The sequence below is a fragment of the Nansenia antarctica genome (assembly GCF_963989245.1).
Source record: "Nansenia antarctica genome assembly, chromosome: 6".
Classification (NCBI taxonomy): Eukaryota; Metazoa; Chordata; class Actinopteri; order Argentiniformes; family Microstomatidae; genus Nansenia; species Nansenia antarctica.
In genome coordinates this window covers 46106969-46124418 of record NC_137676.1, presented here as the reverse complement: position 1 = coordinate 46124418, position 17450 = coordinate 46106969, and the positions used below count along the sequence as shown (strand labels likewise).

The following is a 17450-nucleotide window of genomic DNA, read 5'->3' as shown; positions in this document are numbered from 1 at the left end:
GCATAGAGTACAGCACAGTGTTTTATTTGTATAGTATAGTATAGTGGATAGTGTACATAGCCTTTATTTATGTAAACCAGCTCTTTTCCCTTCTTGTTTTTAGTTTTTTTTCCTAGCACCAGGGGAGCCCCCCTCCCAAATTTCATTGTATGGTACCTGTACTATATTAATGACAATAAAGACCATTCATTCATTCATTCATTCATTCACAGTCAAACTGTACACCTGTAATGCAAAGGTTTCTCTATCAACTTCATGGAAAGAGGATTCTTTACACACACTAGCCCCACCTCACAAATTTCGTTGTTTGGTACCTGTACTATATCAATGACAATAAAGACCATTCATTCATTCATTCATTAGGTAACCTAAGTTTATCATCTATGAGTCCTGTGGTTACGAAGTATGCCCGGATCCTATGGGACAGCTTAATATAGTGTTACTCTTAGGCCATGTGTTTCCGACCCTCAAGTGAAGGATCTCTGAAGTCCACAATTAGGCTAAGTTTGTCTATACACTGGCCTGGACTGTATAGTTATAGCATCTGGGTACCATCCATTATATTGGATTTAGTTGTTTTCAAAAATGCTAATACTGCCAATATGCAGTATTACCTGGATGTAAATGTCAATGTTCTCTTCACACTGCAGGATCACAAACTCACAGCATATTATATAGCAGCTATGCGAGTTGATGTTAGAAACAGTGATTTACATCTTGAATATTTTGTCCTATGCACTGTACTGTACCATTCCACAACTGAGTACAGGCGTTGACAGGTATTAGGAACTGGAAGTGCAAGTGACATTTAATGGCAACTTTCTACTCTGCCTCAAGCAATAATAATAATAACAGGTCTACAGACCGCCATGCTGATTGGAGAATTGTAAAAAAAAAAAAAACTCATTGTTTCATAAATTCATGTTTAAATTCATGTATTAGGCTAGTCTTTGCAGCAATGTTAGTTCTCTATATTATTATGTTTCTTCATTGTTCGCATTGTCTATGTAGAAATGTGCTATATCGATTAAGTTTGATTTTATGTAATTTGATTGAGACAGTCGCATTAAAAACACCCTCTGGTCTAGGCCTAATTATTCCCATTCATGCAAGTTGGATAGCACTCTTCTTTTAGTAATTTAGTAGCTCCTCTAGGTTCAGGCAACCATTAACTTCTTGTGCCTGTTGCAGGCTAAAAATACAGATGTTATCTTGTTAAAACATAATGAAGTTAGCCACTGGTCTGGTGGTATGGTGTAATGTGTAGAGATTAAGAAATGTATCTGAACACGATTAGTGAGGTTGTTGGGTAAGATGCTACACAACATTTTGCAGTGTGTTCTTCACACGATACTTCACCGGATGAGTGTCCAAAGGAAAGTGTTGACATGTATATCCTTCTTTACCTCACGACGCCCGCCCAGGCACTGCAGCTGGAGATGAGCTCAGAGGGTAATTCTAGTACAATACATCAGATGTGTCAACAACACAGTAATAACCTAAGCAGGGCCAACATGCTATTGACAGACATTTTATCAACTAAGATTCTTCTTTTAAAGAATAGGGACATATTAATGGACAATTAATCTGAGATGGTAACCTTCAATGATCAAACTAGCTTTAAATTGACCTTGGAGCCTTTGGCCTGCCTTTTAGATAGCCTAGTCTAGTGCTTCTTTCTCTCATATCGTAGTGTAGATTATACAGGCAAGCATGGGCCCTCCATCACCATCAACTTTGACGGACAGTCATGAACAAACTTTGCATAGCCCTAATCAGTTGTGACAGCGGATGTCAAATTATCAGGTTAGATAACTCTGAGCTCAATGCAATCCTACTAGCCTTGTTGACCTAGATTTTGACATACCGATATGTCATAGTTGTCATGTAAGTTGCCTCAACTTGAGCAGTTATTATGGCTGTTTATGAACAGCCTTCTCTCCGGGGGTCTTCAACTTATCAGATGACACAAGGAATTATTCACAGGAAATAACTTGAATTGAATCAGTATTAATTGCATTGAATGACATGGTATTGCCTCTTGTGTGTTGCAGTCGTCCAGAGTGAAGCCCAGGCAGGAGCCGGCTGCCGCGGAGCGAGGCACCATGATGGAGGGGGGCATGCAGCTGCTCAACCGTGATGGCCACAGCATCTCGCACAACTCCAAGCGCCATTACCATGACTCCTTCGTGTCCATGAACAGGATGCGCCAGCGTGGGCTGCTGTGTGACATCGTGCTGCACGTCTCCAACAAGGAGATCAAGGCGCACAAGGTGGTGCTGGCCTCCTGCAGCCCCTACTTCCACGCCATGTTTACGAGTAGGTGTCCCTCGCCTTGCCACTGAAACTCGCAATAGTTCACTAGTGTTAGTCACCCAACTCAAGCTGCTCAACTCCACCTTTTACCTGTCTCTCCTTCACTCCTCTTTACCTGGCAGTTTACTCCATACTCCATTGCTGTCTTTTCCAATTGGATGAGCTAGAACCATCTAAAGTAGTGACATATTTGGTGTGATTCTTAGTGTTTGCTGCTTGGGAATGCTCAGACATGGGAGTTGTGTGTTTGAGTGCCAACGCCTCATCTGTAGGCAACTTGCTTGCTTACTTCCTGTCTCATCACTTCCTCCCTGTCGTTTGTGTTCGTCCTCTTTCCTGTCTGGGTCATAGGTCACCAGGTGAGGTGTGTGCCCCCCCTGCAGCTCAGACTAGAGCTTTGTGAGGGTATGTCCCTGGACAGACTCTAGACCACTAGGCTTCTTTTCAACTGACCAGGACAAGCACAATATTAACACATTCCTAGAGCTTGGAGGTTGAGGTGACTGCACGGGAATATATACTGTAGACTTTACATGGTTATCCAAATCTATAAATGTGGAACTTGCCATCTTTGATCATGCAGATGAGATGTCAGAGAGTCGCCAGACCCATGTGACCCTGCATGACATCGACCCCCAGGCACTGGAGCAGCTGGTTCAGTATGCCTACACTGCAGAAATCGTGGTGGGGGAGGGCAACGTGCAGGTAGGGAGAAATAACTACTTCTCCCCATGTAGACACAGTTATCTTTGTAGCCTGAATATTAGCCTAACTGTTTATCACTTCCTAGATTCTCTGGCCAATGGCCAACCTAGTGAAAGGATGACGTGAAAGTTCCACTAAAGTTCATGGAGGGCACAAATTTGACAGGTTAAAGAGCTTTGATTTAGTCAAATACTTTGTCACATCAGTGTCATTATTATCCCTTCCCCCAGACATTGCTTCCAGCAGCCAGTCTGCTCCAGCTCAACGGGGTGAGGGATGCCTGCTGCAAATTCCTCCTCAGCCAATTGGACCCCTCCAACTGCCTGGGCATCCGCGGCTTCGCAGACACTCATTCTTGTAGCGACCTGCTCAAGTCAGCCCACAAGTACGTCCTGCAGCACTTTGTGGAGGTGTCCAAGACCGAGGAGTTCATGCTGCTGCCGCTGAAGCAGGTAAGGGTCCGACAGAGATGAGAAATATATTATCTGCTTTTGTTTACAGAACTCAGGCCTTCTTGATGTGACTAGTGGTGGTAGCTGTGGGATTTCCCAAAAAAACATTGTGTTGAATGGGAGTTGTTGAAAGCTAGCTGTGATTTGAAGTGCTAGACACAGCAGGGAATTACAAACCTCCTCACATAACCCAAATAACCAGGGTGATGTACAGTGCTGTTGGATAGACAGAGACTGCCACCTGCACTGCACACAGGTTGGGATAGGTTAGCTCAGTGCTAGACGGAAAACTCACTCTTGCTCTGTGTTGTTCTTTCTCTTCCTTTTGTCCTGCAATTGGGGAAGCACAGCTGGTCAGCCCCCCCCCCCTTCTGTCCTGTCCTGGACTATTTCTTGTCATGCCAACTCAGCTTGGCAATCATTTATTCATCAGCTCGGCTCTCCCTGACAAGCCATCATTGAGGGTCATACACTGGAAGTGGTCATTAGGGATGGCAATGTCCAGTCTCTGTTTGGATCACTTTGCTAGACATTTCCCAAGTTTGCAACTGTAGAACTTTTCAGTCTGCTCCAAGTTATGTTTTGTTTTGTTTTGTTTTGTTTTTTTGTTTTGTTTTTCTACAGACTTTTAAAGATTATGCTACGGGATCTTCACGACTACATCCCAAAAAAAAAAATCCCCTTTTGGGCTGGAAATGGAGCAATAGCCTGTATAATACATCATATCAGTCACTCACTTACCCAATATGTCAGAAATCATTGGCTGTGATGCATAACTTTTCCTGCATAAGTAATTTCCTGGTTGAGGATTTTCTCTCATGAATGAGCCATGGTAGAAACACCCATTTGTAATTTCACAATTACAACAAAAATAAATGCTATATGTCAAAACCATGGCTGTTTACAGTATATATAATTAGTATCTATTGGTAACTAGTTTCAATATTCCTAATGCACCTGATGTGCATGTGGTCCTTAGACTTATTGCGTGAGACTCACTGACACCTGGCTACTCGTTTTTTGCTCTTGTGTGCACATTTTAGAACCAATGGCTGAAATTCTAGAAATATCTATCTTCTTATCACTTTAAGAGCTTATTTTGGCTTTTTAATTTTTAAAATGACAAGCCGATTATATCTGTTTAGTGCCACAAAGTTTTGCTTGACATTTTAGATTTCAAAATTGAAGCACATGGAAAGCAGTGGTAGCAGGGGGGCTTCATCACAGAGTAGCCACTAGAGAGACATCACTTATCTTCCTACCTCAAACAAACAAATCCCCACATGAATAAAGTATGTCCAGCTGTTGCTCTGATTGTAAGGGCTCAGTTTAGTATTGTCCCCCCCAGTCTGAAATCCCTCAGACCCGCTCCATAATGACATTGATTGGGTACAATCCATTAGAGGAGGGTAAGCTGGATAAGTGCGGTCTGAAACAGGCTGCAGGGCAGCGGTTGTGCTGTTCTCTCTCTCTCTCCTTTCTTTCTTTTTATTCTCTCTCTCTCTCTCTCTGTGCAGCTGTCGCATGCCTGTCACAGCTCTGCACCAGGGCTGGATTTATTTACTAACTGCTCAAAGCAATTTTGAGCTCAGACGACCGTGAAACACACCCCATATTTCGTCCTTTAGACTTGAGGGAAATTGCAGGAAGTGGTTTTGACTGGTGCTCACTGACAGACATGCTGATGATATCGACTGTATGCAGAACATCACTTGCTAGCTCACTCACACACAGAAGCAGCACAGGTTTACATTGTATTATCACTCAATCCTCAGTTAGTCTTGTGTGTGTGTGTGTGTGTGTGTGTGTGTGTGTGTGTGTGTGTGTGTGTGTGTTCACTTTCACGTTCACGTTCACACTCTCAAATCCACGCTTTCTCTTGCTCTCTCTTTCTTTCTGTCTGTATGTGCTATGCTAGGGCTGTAGGCAGGGCAGATAACATAACAAATATTACAAACTATCATAGCTTCTCCCGTGAGGTCAAGAAGAGTATTTTAAGCAACCAACATTGTCAGCACTGATTTTACCTAGATGGTAGGATCCTGTGGGTATATGTTAGGATGGGACAAGAATATTTATTGATCAGCCAGTGTTAAGAATTGTGTGGTTTTCTGACCGTGCTTTTAATGTGTATCTAGGTATGTAAGGTTGTGATTTGTATTTAATATTGTTATGTTATTTGTCCTTTTTTACTAACAGTACACTATCTGGCCCTTTTACTGGTAGTAACTATGCACTTTATATTGATCAGACTGACTCTAACATGAGTCTAGTTAGATAACTATGCACTTGTACTGATCAGATAGATTTTTATGTGTATCTAGGTAGGGACCGAAGCACTTTATACCGTTCGGACTGACTCTAATGTGTATCTAGGTAGGAATGGCTGTGATTTGTGAGTATGTTATTTGACTTTTTTATTATGTATTATAACATGCACTTTGTACTGTCTTTGTTTTATGAAAGATGTTTATTGTTTCCTGTATTTAATATTGTGTATTTTATTGTGTCTGTTCACTGTTTTTAGGACGACAGATGGAAATTAGCTTCTTGCTAAATCAGATGCACCCATCTTCTTGTTTCCTGTAGACAATGAATGCCTGTGCACACTGTCCTTCTCTAAACCAAATAAACTAAACTAAAACTAGTTAGTAGAATAGAGCAACGGAGGCTGTCTCTCTGGGACTGAGTTCCTCTGGACTAGCTGATACTGTTCCTCTGAGGCTGCTAGCTGAGGCTGCTAGCTGCTAGCTGAGGCTACTGATCTTAGCAGCAGCCCAACCCTAGTCTGGGACCAGTGCCAGCCTCACTGCAACACGTGTCATTCACACACACACTAGTCCTCGACACACGCCACACCCACACGCTACATAGTCACACCCTAATATAGCAGTTCACAGACGCCAATTTAGTTGAGAGCTGAGAATAGGAGCAGTTTTGGAGTCTAGAGAGTCGACTCGGTCACCTCTGAAAGCAGGAGTCGGAGTCAGGGGTGACGTGAAATCCTGTCGTCGTACACCATAGGCTGAGAGTTCTGCTACTGATAGTTACTGTTACTATGTTTTGCATAGTCAAGTGATAATAATTCAGACTGCTGTGGTCTTTCCCTCCCTCTCTCTATATATGAAGGTACTGGACCTGATCTCCAGTGACAATCTGAATGTGCCATCAGAGGAGGAGGTGTACCGGGCTGTGCTGAGCTGGGTCAAACATGACGTAGATGGGCGCAGGCAGCACGTACCCTGGGTAAGACAGTATGCTCCTCTACACACACCCCCCCCCCCCCCAATCATCTCTCCCCTTCCACACCTCCCCCTCCCTCCATCAACCCCCCCCCCCCGCCCTCCATCATCTCCCCCCTCCCTCCATTATCTCCCCTCCTCCCTCCATCATCTCCCCCCTCCCTCCATCATCTCCCCCCTCCATCATCTCCCCCCCTCCCTCCATCATCTCACACCTCCCCCTCCCTCCGTCATCTCCCCCTGTCCCACCATCATCTCCCCCCCCTCCCTCCATCATCTCCCCCTGTCCCTCCATCATCTCCCCCTGTCCCACCATCTTCTCCCCCCCCCCTCCCACCATCATCTCTCCCACCATCTTCTCTCAAGGATTCAAAGAGGGGTCATTTGCATGTGGAGAGGGATCCTACAGTATGTAGCCCACCAGTGTGAACATGTAATGTCGGGTTAGGTTGAGCCGATGTGCTGCTGTGTGATCTGTGTTGATGAGTGGATGTTACCATTAAACGCCAGCTCTGGTGTTCAATCATCCGTGTGGCTCATCTTTTCTCTGCCTCCGCCTCTCTCTCCTCTCACTCCCCATCCCCCCCCCATCCTCCCTCCTCCCTCTTCCCCTGCCCTTTCCCACTCTCTCCCTCCTTCCTCCTTTCCCGCACTCTCCAGCTGATGAAGTGTGTGCGTCTGCCCCTGCTGAGACGGGACTTCCTGATGAGCAACGTGGACACGGAGCTGCTGGTGCGCCACCACTCGGAGTGTAAGGACCTGCTCATCGAGGCCCTCAAATACCACCTGATGCCCGAGCAGAGGGGGGTGCTCAGCAACAGCCGCACCCGCCCCCGTCGTTGCGAGGGCGCCAGCCCCGTGCTCTTCGCCGTTGGTCAGTGTGCCCCCGAAGGTGCCCACCAGGGTACATACACTGGCACACACACACATATGAATCCATACTGTGCTCAAACACGCACACATTGACCACTTGTTGATTTGGGAACGGTACAATGGAGAGGACCTAAAACCATGTTGTGATGTTCTGTGAATGAAGCTCCTGTTGTTGTTGTTGTTGTTGTGGGTGGTGTGTGTCTCACCCAGGTGGGGGCAGCCTGTTTGCCATCCACGGCGACTGTGAGGCCTATGACACAAGGACGGACCGCTGGCACATGGTGGCGTCCATGTCCACTCGGCGGGCACGGGTGGGTGTGGCGGCCATCGGCAACAAGCTGTACGCTGTGGGAGGGTAAGAGAAGACCTCATCATTTCAACCTTTGACCTCTAAATGGGCGGCCTGGATCAGGAGACCTAGCATTGTCATTCCAATCTCCCACTCAACCAACCACACTGGATTCATGGTAATAATATGATATCATATTATGTGACAGCAGCTGGTGAAACCGGGAACAAGTCACCAACCGACGGACCGTTCAGACTTTTATTCTGAAAAATGTAAATACATTTCAGCGTTGTTGAAAATCATAGACACACTCGCCAGTCAAGCCAATAGAGTAGTGGGAATTACACACCGAATCCATAGCATTGCAATGTTTTGGCTTGACTAACGAGTATAGAAAGTCTGAACATTTTGATTGGTTGGCGACTTGTTCCCGATTTCAGTAGTATGGTAAGAATATCAGTTGTCTATGGCAGGAGGAAGCTTGAACACATTTACATTGGCTTTGCTCTTAGAGAATGGAATTCTGGCTTTAAAAGTCAATTTGGCATATCCTCTCCATGCTAGTATTGACAAAGTAAAAACATAAACCCCCCTCTAAACTATATAATCTACCTAGCACTTTATCTACAAAGTAACCTTTAGATACACTTTTTGAGTCTTAGCCTCAGTTGGTTGGCTCTGTTTTTCAGGTATGATGGGACTTCAGACCTGGCCACTGTTGAGTCTTACGACCCTGTCACTAACTCCTGGCAGCCGGAGGTATCCATGGGAACGCGGCGGAGCTGTCTGGGTGTGGCGGTGTTGCACGGCCTGCTGTATGCAGCCGGGGGTTACGACGGTGCCTCCTGTCTTAATAGGTACAGTCACATGCAGTCTACGTCTGACACCCGTTTAACGCTACACTCATCTTAACAGGCCCAAAGATTTTGCATATTCAGCAGCCCTGCCGTCACAATTGACATAGCGGTGACACATCTACTGATACTGCGTTTGGAATTTGACTGTCAAATGGAACCGTCCTGCTTGTGTGCATGTACCGGATTGATAGAACTTCAGTTTTTTCTGAACGTGTGTAAAAATGAATGCACACCGTCCTCTCCCTGAATAGTGCGGAGCGCTATGACCCTCTGACCAGTACCTGGACCTCCATCGCTGCCATGAGCACCCGGAGGAGATATGTCCGTGTGGCCACTCTGGGTGAGCACCATGTCCACCACCTCACTGTAATGTCATTTACTGAACAGGAGTTTTAAACGCCAGAGGGTTTTTTACAGTCTTCACAGCAAATAAGTGGCTTGTCAAAGTAGTTTATTTTGCAAGTTGGAACCTTGTCTGTTGGGCTTGAGATCATGTTCTCTCTCTCCCCCCTAGATGGCAGTCTGTATGCGGTAGGAGGATATGACAGCTCCTCTCACCTAGCAACAGTGGAGAAATATGACCCACAGGTAAAAAACTAACAAAAAAAAACAAACAACAACTTTATAACAAATGTATAATTTAGATAGATACCCTTTTCCATTTCGTTCATTGTGATTTTTCATTTCACGCAAGTCCAGATCAGTTATCAATCATGAGTTGTACACATTGGTTTCAATATCATGCATCATCGCTGGTCAGTACGACTGTCATCCATGACTGCAGTCTTGACTGTAACGGTGCGTTGTGATTGGCGGAGCAGAGCAACGCGTGGACGGCCATCGCCAACATGCTGAGTCGACGCAGCAGCGCCGGGGTGGCCGTGGTGGAGGGCATGCTCTACGTGGCGGGGGGGAACGACGGCACCAGCTGCCTGAACTCTGTGGAGAGGTACAACCCCAAGAACAACACCTGGGAGGGCGTGGCGCCCATGAACATCCGCAGGTGAGAGACTGGGCTACTCCACCTCAAACCAACCCGTAGGCCCCTACAGTACAGTACCACCTTGGTATTTGTGTAGATGATGAAAAGATCATTCGTAAGTAGTACACATTTGTAGTTGTTGCGCTTCGATGATAACTGGATTGAGATGAAAAAGAAATATGTGCATATACAGTGGGACATATTGATAATAAGGTTCAGGGATCAAGGGTGTGGAGATTCTGGATTTGTGGGTGTGCGTAGGCACTGTGCCGGCTTGATCACACTCACCCACACAGGTCGATAGGAAAGGATTTGAGCAGGGAAACTGGACAACAGTGGACAGTGGCCATGAATAAACCATGGTGTTAATCAGTGAGGCTCAGACTCATTTATCAGGGCCTTATCTAGACACAGTGGGTTTCCGTTTACACAGCAATGGCCTCTGCAGCAACGTACAACGCTCTGCTGTTTCAGCTCTGCTCTGAAGCCAACAATAAGCAGCACATTAATGCTCCATTGTGCTTATGTCGATAACTTGAGACTTGGCATATGGTCCGTCTCTCCAGGAAGCAGTTCCTGTTCTGTAATGTAGAGCAAGCCAAATGACGACATCTTCAGTCGTTTGACACAAGTTACACCGGTTCCACTTCATTTGATACTGAAGTGCCGCTATTAACTTAGCTTTATACCACGGCAGTAAAGTACATCTCTTACAAACAGGTAGCCTAGTTATCAACTGTGTCTTTGGAACAAGTCCAAGAGAGCAGTCTTGTTACCACATTATTTCCTAACTAATATCGGTACTAGGGAAATACCCGTGTCTGGAAGCGGTAGCCTACTGTGAAATGAAGTGCTTCCTACCACTCCACCTGCCTCTCACTGACGGGGATGATTGTTGTTGGATTTACCCAGGAGCACTCACGACCTGGTGGCCATGGACGGCTGGTTGTACGCAGTGGGCGGCAACGACGGCAGCTCCAGCCTCAACTCCATCGAGAAGTACAACCCGCGCAGCAACAAGTGGGTGGCGGCCTCCTGCATGTTCACGCGGCGCAGCAGCGTGGGGGTGGCCGTGCTGGAGCTGCTCAACTTCCCGCCGCCGTCCTCGCCCACGCTCTCCGTCTCCTCCACCAGCCTTTGACACGGGGTCACCGCCCGGCCCCTCAGGCTGACCTTCGCCTCAGCCTCAACCTCAGTCACCACCCAGTCAGCCCCTGGCAAGAGGCGCAACTGCTCTGTCTGAAAGAGAGAGGGATTTGGAAAGGGTAGAGGAAAGCGGAGGTGCAGGCAATAAGGAGAGGGAGAAAATGGGAAGGTACAGTGAAGGGGGGGGGGGGCAGTAGAGAAAGAGGTTGGAGGAGGGAGGGAGAGAAACAGACAGAGGAAGAGAGGGTAACACACAGCGGGTGCCTGCCAAGACGGGTCTCATGTTATCTTGGTTCCTGAGGTCTTATTGTAAACTATAAAGATACCAGCTCCTAGTCTCTTGATGAACAACGAGAGAGTATTCCTCAGATAAAGAGGTTAGAAAAACACCCCCCATCCCTCCATCCCTTTGCACTCAAGCGCTTGAAACACTGTCTCTGGACAGCGGTCGTCACTTTGTGTATCATGTGTACTGTATGCTTTTTGTTTGTCGTTTCTTTTGTCCTTCCAGTTTTTACAATTTTTGCAATAATATGTCAAAGTAAATGAATGATTTTACTTAGGAATGTACCTATTGACTGGTTCTGCCATGCATGTTAACTGGCATTGTGTCCCAGCAGGGGAAAAAAGAGTTGTAGTGCTGCTGTGTCACACTAGGTGGCAGTAACAGGCGACCTTGTTCACCCTTCTCCACCACAAAAAGCATGGACACTAAGGAGCTAGAAAAAAATAGATCTATTGATTGGTCTATTATTTATCACTATTCATAACAACTGTAAATGAGTTGAAATCCTTTTGATAAGAACAGAGAGTATTATGTTGAATTATATTTAATATTTATTAAATGTAAAAAATAATATATTCAAACAATTTCAAAGATGCTTTATGAAAAGCAATGGATCACTGCTACAACTCAGAAGAGTGCAGTATTGTTTTTATTTTTGTCGTGTTACTTGCATTTCATGGGTGGACGTGTGCCAGAGAGGATGTCAAAGCTTGTTCAGTTTGAGTACTGAGTGCATCAGAGTCCGGAGAGGATTCACAAGGACGTCTTAAACTGATGAATATATCAGATCAGCTGTAATGTCTTATTTGTAAAGCTAATTGTCCCATGCAGTGTTTCTACATTCTTTCAGAGAAAGTTACTCATTGGTGCATGTATACATAGGTCCCAAGGGGTGCTCTTATTTTGAGGTGGAACCTCGACTGAAAACTGATGTTATTTTAAGAAGTCGCCTTTTCACTGCCACAAGCATGACCCAGCATAATTATGTCAGTAGTAGCTATGGCAACTGATGTCCAAACCTTTTTTGTTGAAGGCTATGTATGGTATGCAAGCTTCCTTCTTGGCCAGTTAACCAGAGGACCCTAAATTGTTGTATAGTCTAGATAAATCATTGTCAAACTCACATACTGTATGTTGACAATGGTATTACACACAGCTTGCAAATGGCTTTCAGCAATGTGTTAACAAAACATGTTTACTTATTAACATTTGACACTATGGTGAACTGTAATGCTACTATTGAACAGTTATGGTGCTGTCATTTTGTCTTACTACTATAATACTGTCTTTCACTCGTAATACCTCATCCATGTATTGTTGAAAAGGATCCAGTCCAACAGCATCTAGTAAACGTGTGGGAACAAGTATTGTATTGTTACTCGAAGCTGTAATGAAACACTGAAATAATTATGTTAGATAATGTTGGGACTCTTTGGAAGTTCCAAATATAACACATCAAAGCAGAGTTGGATAGTTCAAAAGAATAGATGACGCCGTTTCTATGTAGTCGATACCGACACTTTACAACAGCAGAACACTAAGGGTCAAAATTAATAGGTTATTGAGTCTTTGACTCATGGTTAAATAGTTTCAATCAATATGTAGCACAGTGTGATAAGATTTCAAACTTCTGAGAAGTTACTTTTGTTTTCCTTTTTTTTAAGGATTTTGTTGATTTGAAACAACCCAATATCAGCTAGTTCAAAGACCCCATATAACATACAGATTTGATTGTCTCATGCAGGTCATGTTCTGTGACGATGAAGTGTCTTGTTGGTGTGAACTACTAACAGACCGTGAGATAAATCTGCACACAAGACCGTGGCCTCCATTCAATGGATTAAAATGTAAATAAAGAATTACTCAAATTCTCTGATTTCAACATTTGTGCAATGTCAATGTGACATCTTTTTCAGTTAACACATTTTTGTCTGATGTGATGTGCATTGTTTATTTATAATGTTATGTTTGTAATATTTATGAGGAAACCTTAAAAATGAAATTTGCACTATTGTGAAATGGAGCAATACACTGTATAAAATAAATAAATATGTTTTCAGGTGGGAGGCATTGTTTGTGGAGTATTTTGGACACAAACGTTCAGTTTGAGTTCAGTTGGAACGTTGCATTGATAGCAGTATGTGTGTGTTGCTATGCCCATTACAGTATCATCGAGTACTTTCCCATCATGCTCTCCTTTCACGCTGATCTAAGTGGACAGCTGAGCACTCTCACTTTACCCCTCATGACCTCAGTCACATGGTATGCAGTATGCACACCTGTGCTTACTTCTGTGCACACGCACACATCTACACAAATACACTTTTCTATGAGGTTTCAGATGTATACAATAGAGTAAAAGCCATACATGTTAAGGGTCTGATAGTGTGGACAATTAAAAAAAGAAATTTGGTGTGTAATGGTGTGTCTGCACATGACTTTGTTAAAGGAGCCCCCATAGCCCTCTGTCCCCTGTGCTGATTTGTGGATGGTAATGGGTTTACAGCCTGGGTGCACACACGCAAGCAAAGCTATGTTGCTATAGCCACAGACAGCCACAGTAGAGACACAGACACCTCTCCCCAGCCTTCTGAGTCTACTGAGCCCAGTCCCCCTCAAACTCACCGACATTCTTGCCACCAAGGCCTCTCCTCTTTCCCCTGGTGTCAGTGACCACACCACCCTTATCTGGCCATGGAGATGCTGTCACCATCCCTGGAAAGGTTGGAGTGTGAACTGAACCACAACACAAGAGGCCAGGGGCCAAAATGCTTTACGGCTGTTTGTTAGATCATTTTAATGTGATGTTAAAAGGCCCTATTCATCAGAAAACAGCACTTATAATTAAGGTGTCACTGTAATAACCTGTCAGACCTGTCTATAAACCCTGTTATAAAGATAGTGGAAATTGTGTGTGTGTATGGAAAAGGCAGGGAAAGAGAGTCACGAGATGTGGCAACCTGATTTTGTTGAGAGACCAAAATCCTTTAAGGCTTGGCTAAGGCTTAAGGTTTGTTTGTTTGAATTTGAATGTGACGTTAACAGGCCCAATTCCTCAGAAAACTTCTAATTCAGTTACTGGCACTGTGGCATGTAAAAGGAAAAGATCCCTTGAGGCATTTCACACATACAAAAAATCATTTACTTCCTTGAATGGTGAAAAATGTATATGTATATACATGTTTAATTAAATATGTTATAGTTTGTCTCAATTCAGAAATATTGCTCATTGAACATCTATTAGCCTATTTCCCAGTATTTTGATCATAACATACTGGGAGTTGTATGATTATAAAATGTGTAGTTGTGGGAGTTATTTGATTCATCCTGTCTTCAAAGACAGTGAGAAGTCAAATTAAGATTCCTTTATTGTCCTTGTGTGAGAACTTTGTCACAAGGAGTTCTCTGTTGGACACCTGATGTGGGGGGGACCAATACACAGACTCCACTTTAAGGGCCTGAGGTGTGACTTTATCACCCCTGCTCTCACCCGCTGAGTCTGGATAAACACAAGCGGGTGACTACCTAGGGAGACCCACATTTCTACTCGCCACACATACAGGGGACACAATGTGGGTACACATTTTCAGTCAGAGTGATGTGTCCTATCTGAACACATAAGGGCAATTTCCCAGACACAAATTAAACTAGTCCTGGGCTAAATCACATTTTGAATAGAACATTTCCATTGAAGACGCTTTTTAGGATTTCTTAATCTGTTACCAGGAAACCCAGCCTTTAGTATTTTAGTGTTAATAGTATGTACAGCAGGCTATACGGTCTACGAGAAGCCTAGAGGCCTAACATTCACTATCTTAAATAAATATTTTCAACACATGGTCCCATTTAGGAGAGGAAGATGAGGAGGGGAAGAAATGGTTGATTTTCTTTCAGGCTGGTATGAGGAACTAACACACATATTCATGTGGGAAGCATTCACTTGTTTGGAAAATGATGGAAGGATATGATCAGGAAACAACTCAATTCAGAAACAAAAGGACCACAGCCTGAAATGTGGTAATCGTGATGAATAGGTTGTTATTCTTGCTGAGCAGTGTTGGTGTTGGCAAAGCACCCTGTATTTCCCCTTCCCTTTGAGAAATATGACACATCAATAGAACAGAGTTATGCAAATATGGAATTGTTGGGGGGGAAAAGGGATGGCATGTCATTCAGTGCACTCTCATTCTTATTCTGTCTATCAAATCAGGCATAATTCCAGGGTTAGGACGTAAACTACCCTACTCCCAAAATACACTACTTATGATGGAGTAGTAGTATAACATTTTGGGGGAAATTTGGTTAACAAGACATACCGTAGTTGGGTCAATGACGTGACGTGCATATTTTTGTGTCATGTATATTATTTCCATTTAAAAATAGATTAATCAATTCTTTATCTAATCTCTGAGGTGATGTATATTAAGTCCATTATCTATGCTAATATAATTATTTATAATGTATACAAAAATATAAATGTTATGTATTTTGAACAAAGTTTAAAAAAAAAAACTTTTTAGAAGCCTTATTCGTCATTGACCCAGTTGCATCAATATGACTGTAGCATTTTCTGTATTTAATGGTTTTCCACACGTTTATCTGCTCTGACGCAGGGCATTCCCCTCAGAAATCCAACCGAAACCGCCGAGCCGGAGTGACACAGAACTGGGCCGGTTCCCCTGAGGAGCCGCACGCCACTTCATTAAAGATGAGTCATCGTTTACTGAGTCATCATTCACCGTCTACCAGAGACACCGTCAAGCGCGCGAACAATCTTTTCCATAACACCACATGATAAGATACAATACGTCTTTCATTCGTGCACACAGCCAACAAATCGTGTATTCTTCTCTGTGTTTGGAGAGAAGAACCTCTGTATTTCCTGTAATAACGGTGCATTTTTAACCCGAACCTCTGGCCACCTACCTCTCTCTCTCTCTCTGTGTGTGTGTGTGTGTGTGTGTGTGTGTGTGTGTGTGTGTGTGTGTGTGTGTGTGTGTGTGTGTGTGTGTGTGTGTGTGTGTGTGTGTGTGTGTGTGTGTGTGTGTGTGTGTGTGTGTGTGTGTGTGTGTGTGTGTGTGTGTGTGTGTGTGTGTACGTACAGTATGCTATCTATCTACATACATTTTTTGGTTATGTACAGCCTACTCCATTTTATACATGCCAGCCTTATCTGCCCTAAGGCCTCTCTGTGGCATTACTCTGAATCATTCAGTACATTATTACATAGATATTAGCATAGATAATGGACTTAATATACCTCACCTCAGAGATTAGATAAAGTAATTCAAAGCCTAAATTGAAAGTCTTCAGCCTTACAGTTCATCTGGGGCATACCTGGCTATTTCTACTAAATTAGCTATATATACTGTAGATATAGATATAGGAAAAGTTAGGATATTTATAGCATAGCATAGAGTACAGCACAGTGTTTTATTGTATAGTATAGTCGTATAGTATAGTAGATAGTGTACATAGCCTTTATTTATGTAAACCAGCTCTTTTCCCTTTTTTATTTTACCCTTGGCCCTCTTGTTTTTAGTCTTTTTCCAAGCACCAGGGGAGCCCCCCCTCCTAAATGTTGTTGTATGGTACCTGTACTGTATTAATGACAATAAAGACCATTCATTAATTCATTCATTCATTCTATACTCACCTTCCCCCTTGATTGAATTACTCGGCTTGAGGTCTTGAGCAATAACCTTGCTAAGATTTTGTGGCTTTCAGACAGGATTTAGATTGTTATCTTGGGGACTGGATGGTTCTCAACTGTTGGTTTAGATAGGCTGATGACTGTTAGTGCCTCAGGTAGATCCGCTTACACAATCCAGTTCAGCAGGTTGGAAATTAGCATGCAGTTAGTGTAGTGTGTACATCTCATAAAATGTCTACTTGCCAGACATTGCCATAACCTTGAGCTAAGACCAAAGAATGAGTCAAAGTTGGTCATTAGTGTTTGACTCACATGTCTGAGAAATTGTGTTTGATTTTCAGATACTTAAAATTGAAACGTTATATATATTTTAATTTTTTATTATTATTATTATCTTTAATCATGACAACCCCCTCCCACCAACATTACTTAAAAGTCCTCAAAACAGATTATGTGTAGTCTTAAGGATGGTGCTGATCAGGTCTATCATGGACATACAGTATGTTGCTCTTTTGTATCACCTGTCTTTATCTGTCTGTGTACTTCCTTTGTGTTAATAAAAAAAAAGCATCAAGGAAGTCCTGCTCATCACACAGTGGTAGTGCTACGCTCAGTATTACTGTGTCATCATGTTGAATATCCATAAGCA

The 17450-nt window shown here is 43.6% G+C and overlaps 1 protein-coding gene across 1 annotated transcript; it reads left to right on the top strand.

The window, feature by feature from the left end:
- Positions 1–2066: 2066 nt before the first annotated feature.
- On the top strand, positions 2067–10857 carry klhl17 (kelch-like family member 17; the record flags this gene model as incomplete). The annotated part of the gene is made up of 11 exons (XM_080533645.1): positions 2067–2319; positions 2900–3021; positions 3252–3473; positions 6603–6719; positions 7376–7589; positions 7799–7943; positions 8567–8734; positions 8986–9074; positions 9249–9322; positions 9556–9737; positions 10629–10857. Exons 1-11 carry the CDS (start codon positions 2106–2108, stop codon positions 10855–10857), a joined length of 1776 nt encoding a protein of 591 aa, XP_080389771.1. The 5' UTR covers positions 2067–2105.
- Between the last annotated feature and the right edge of the window lie 6593 nt (positions 10858–17450).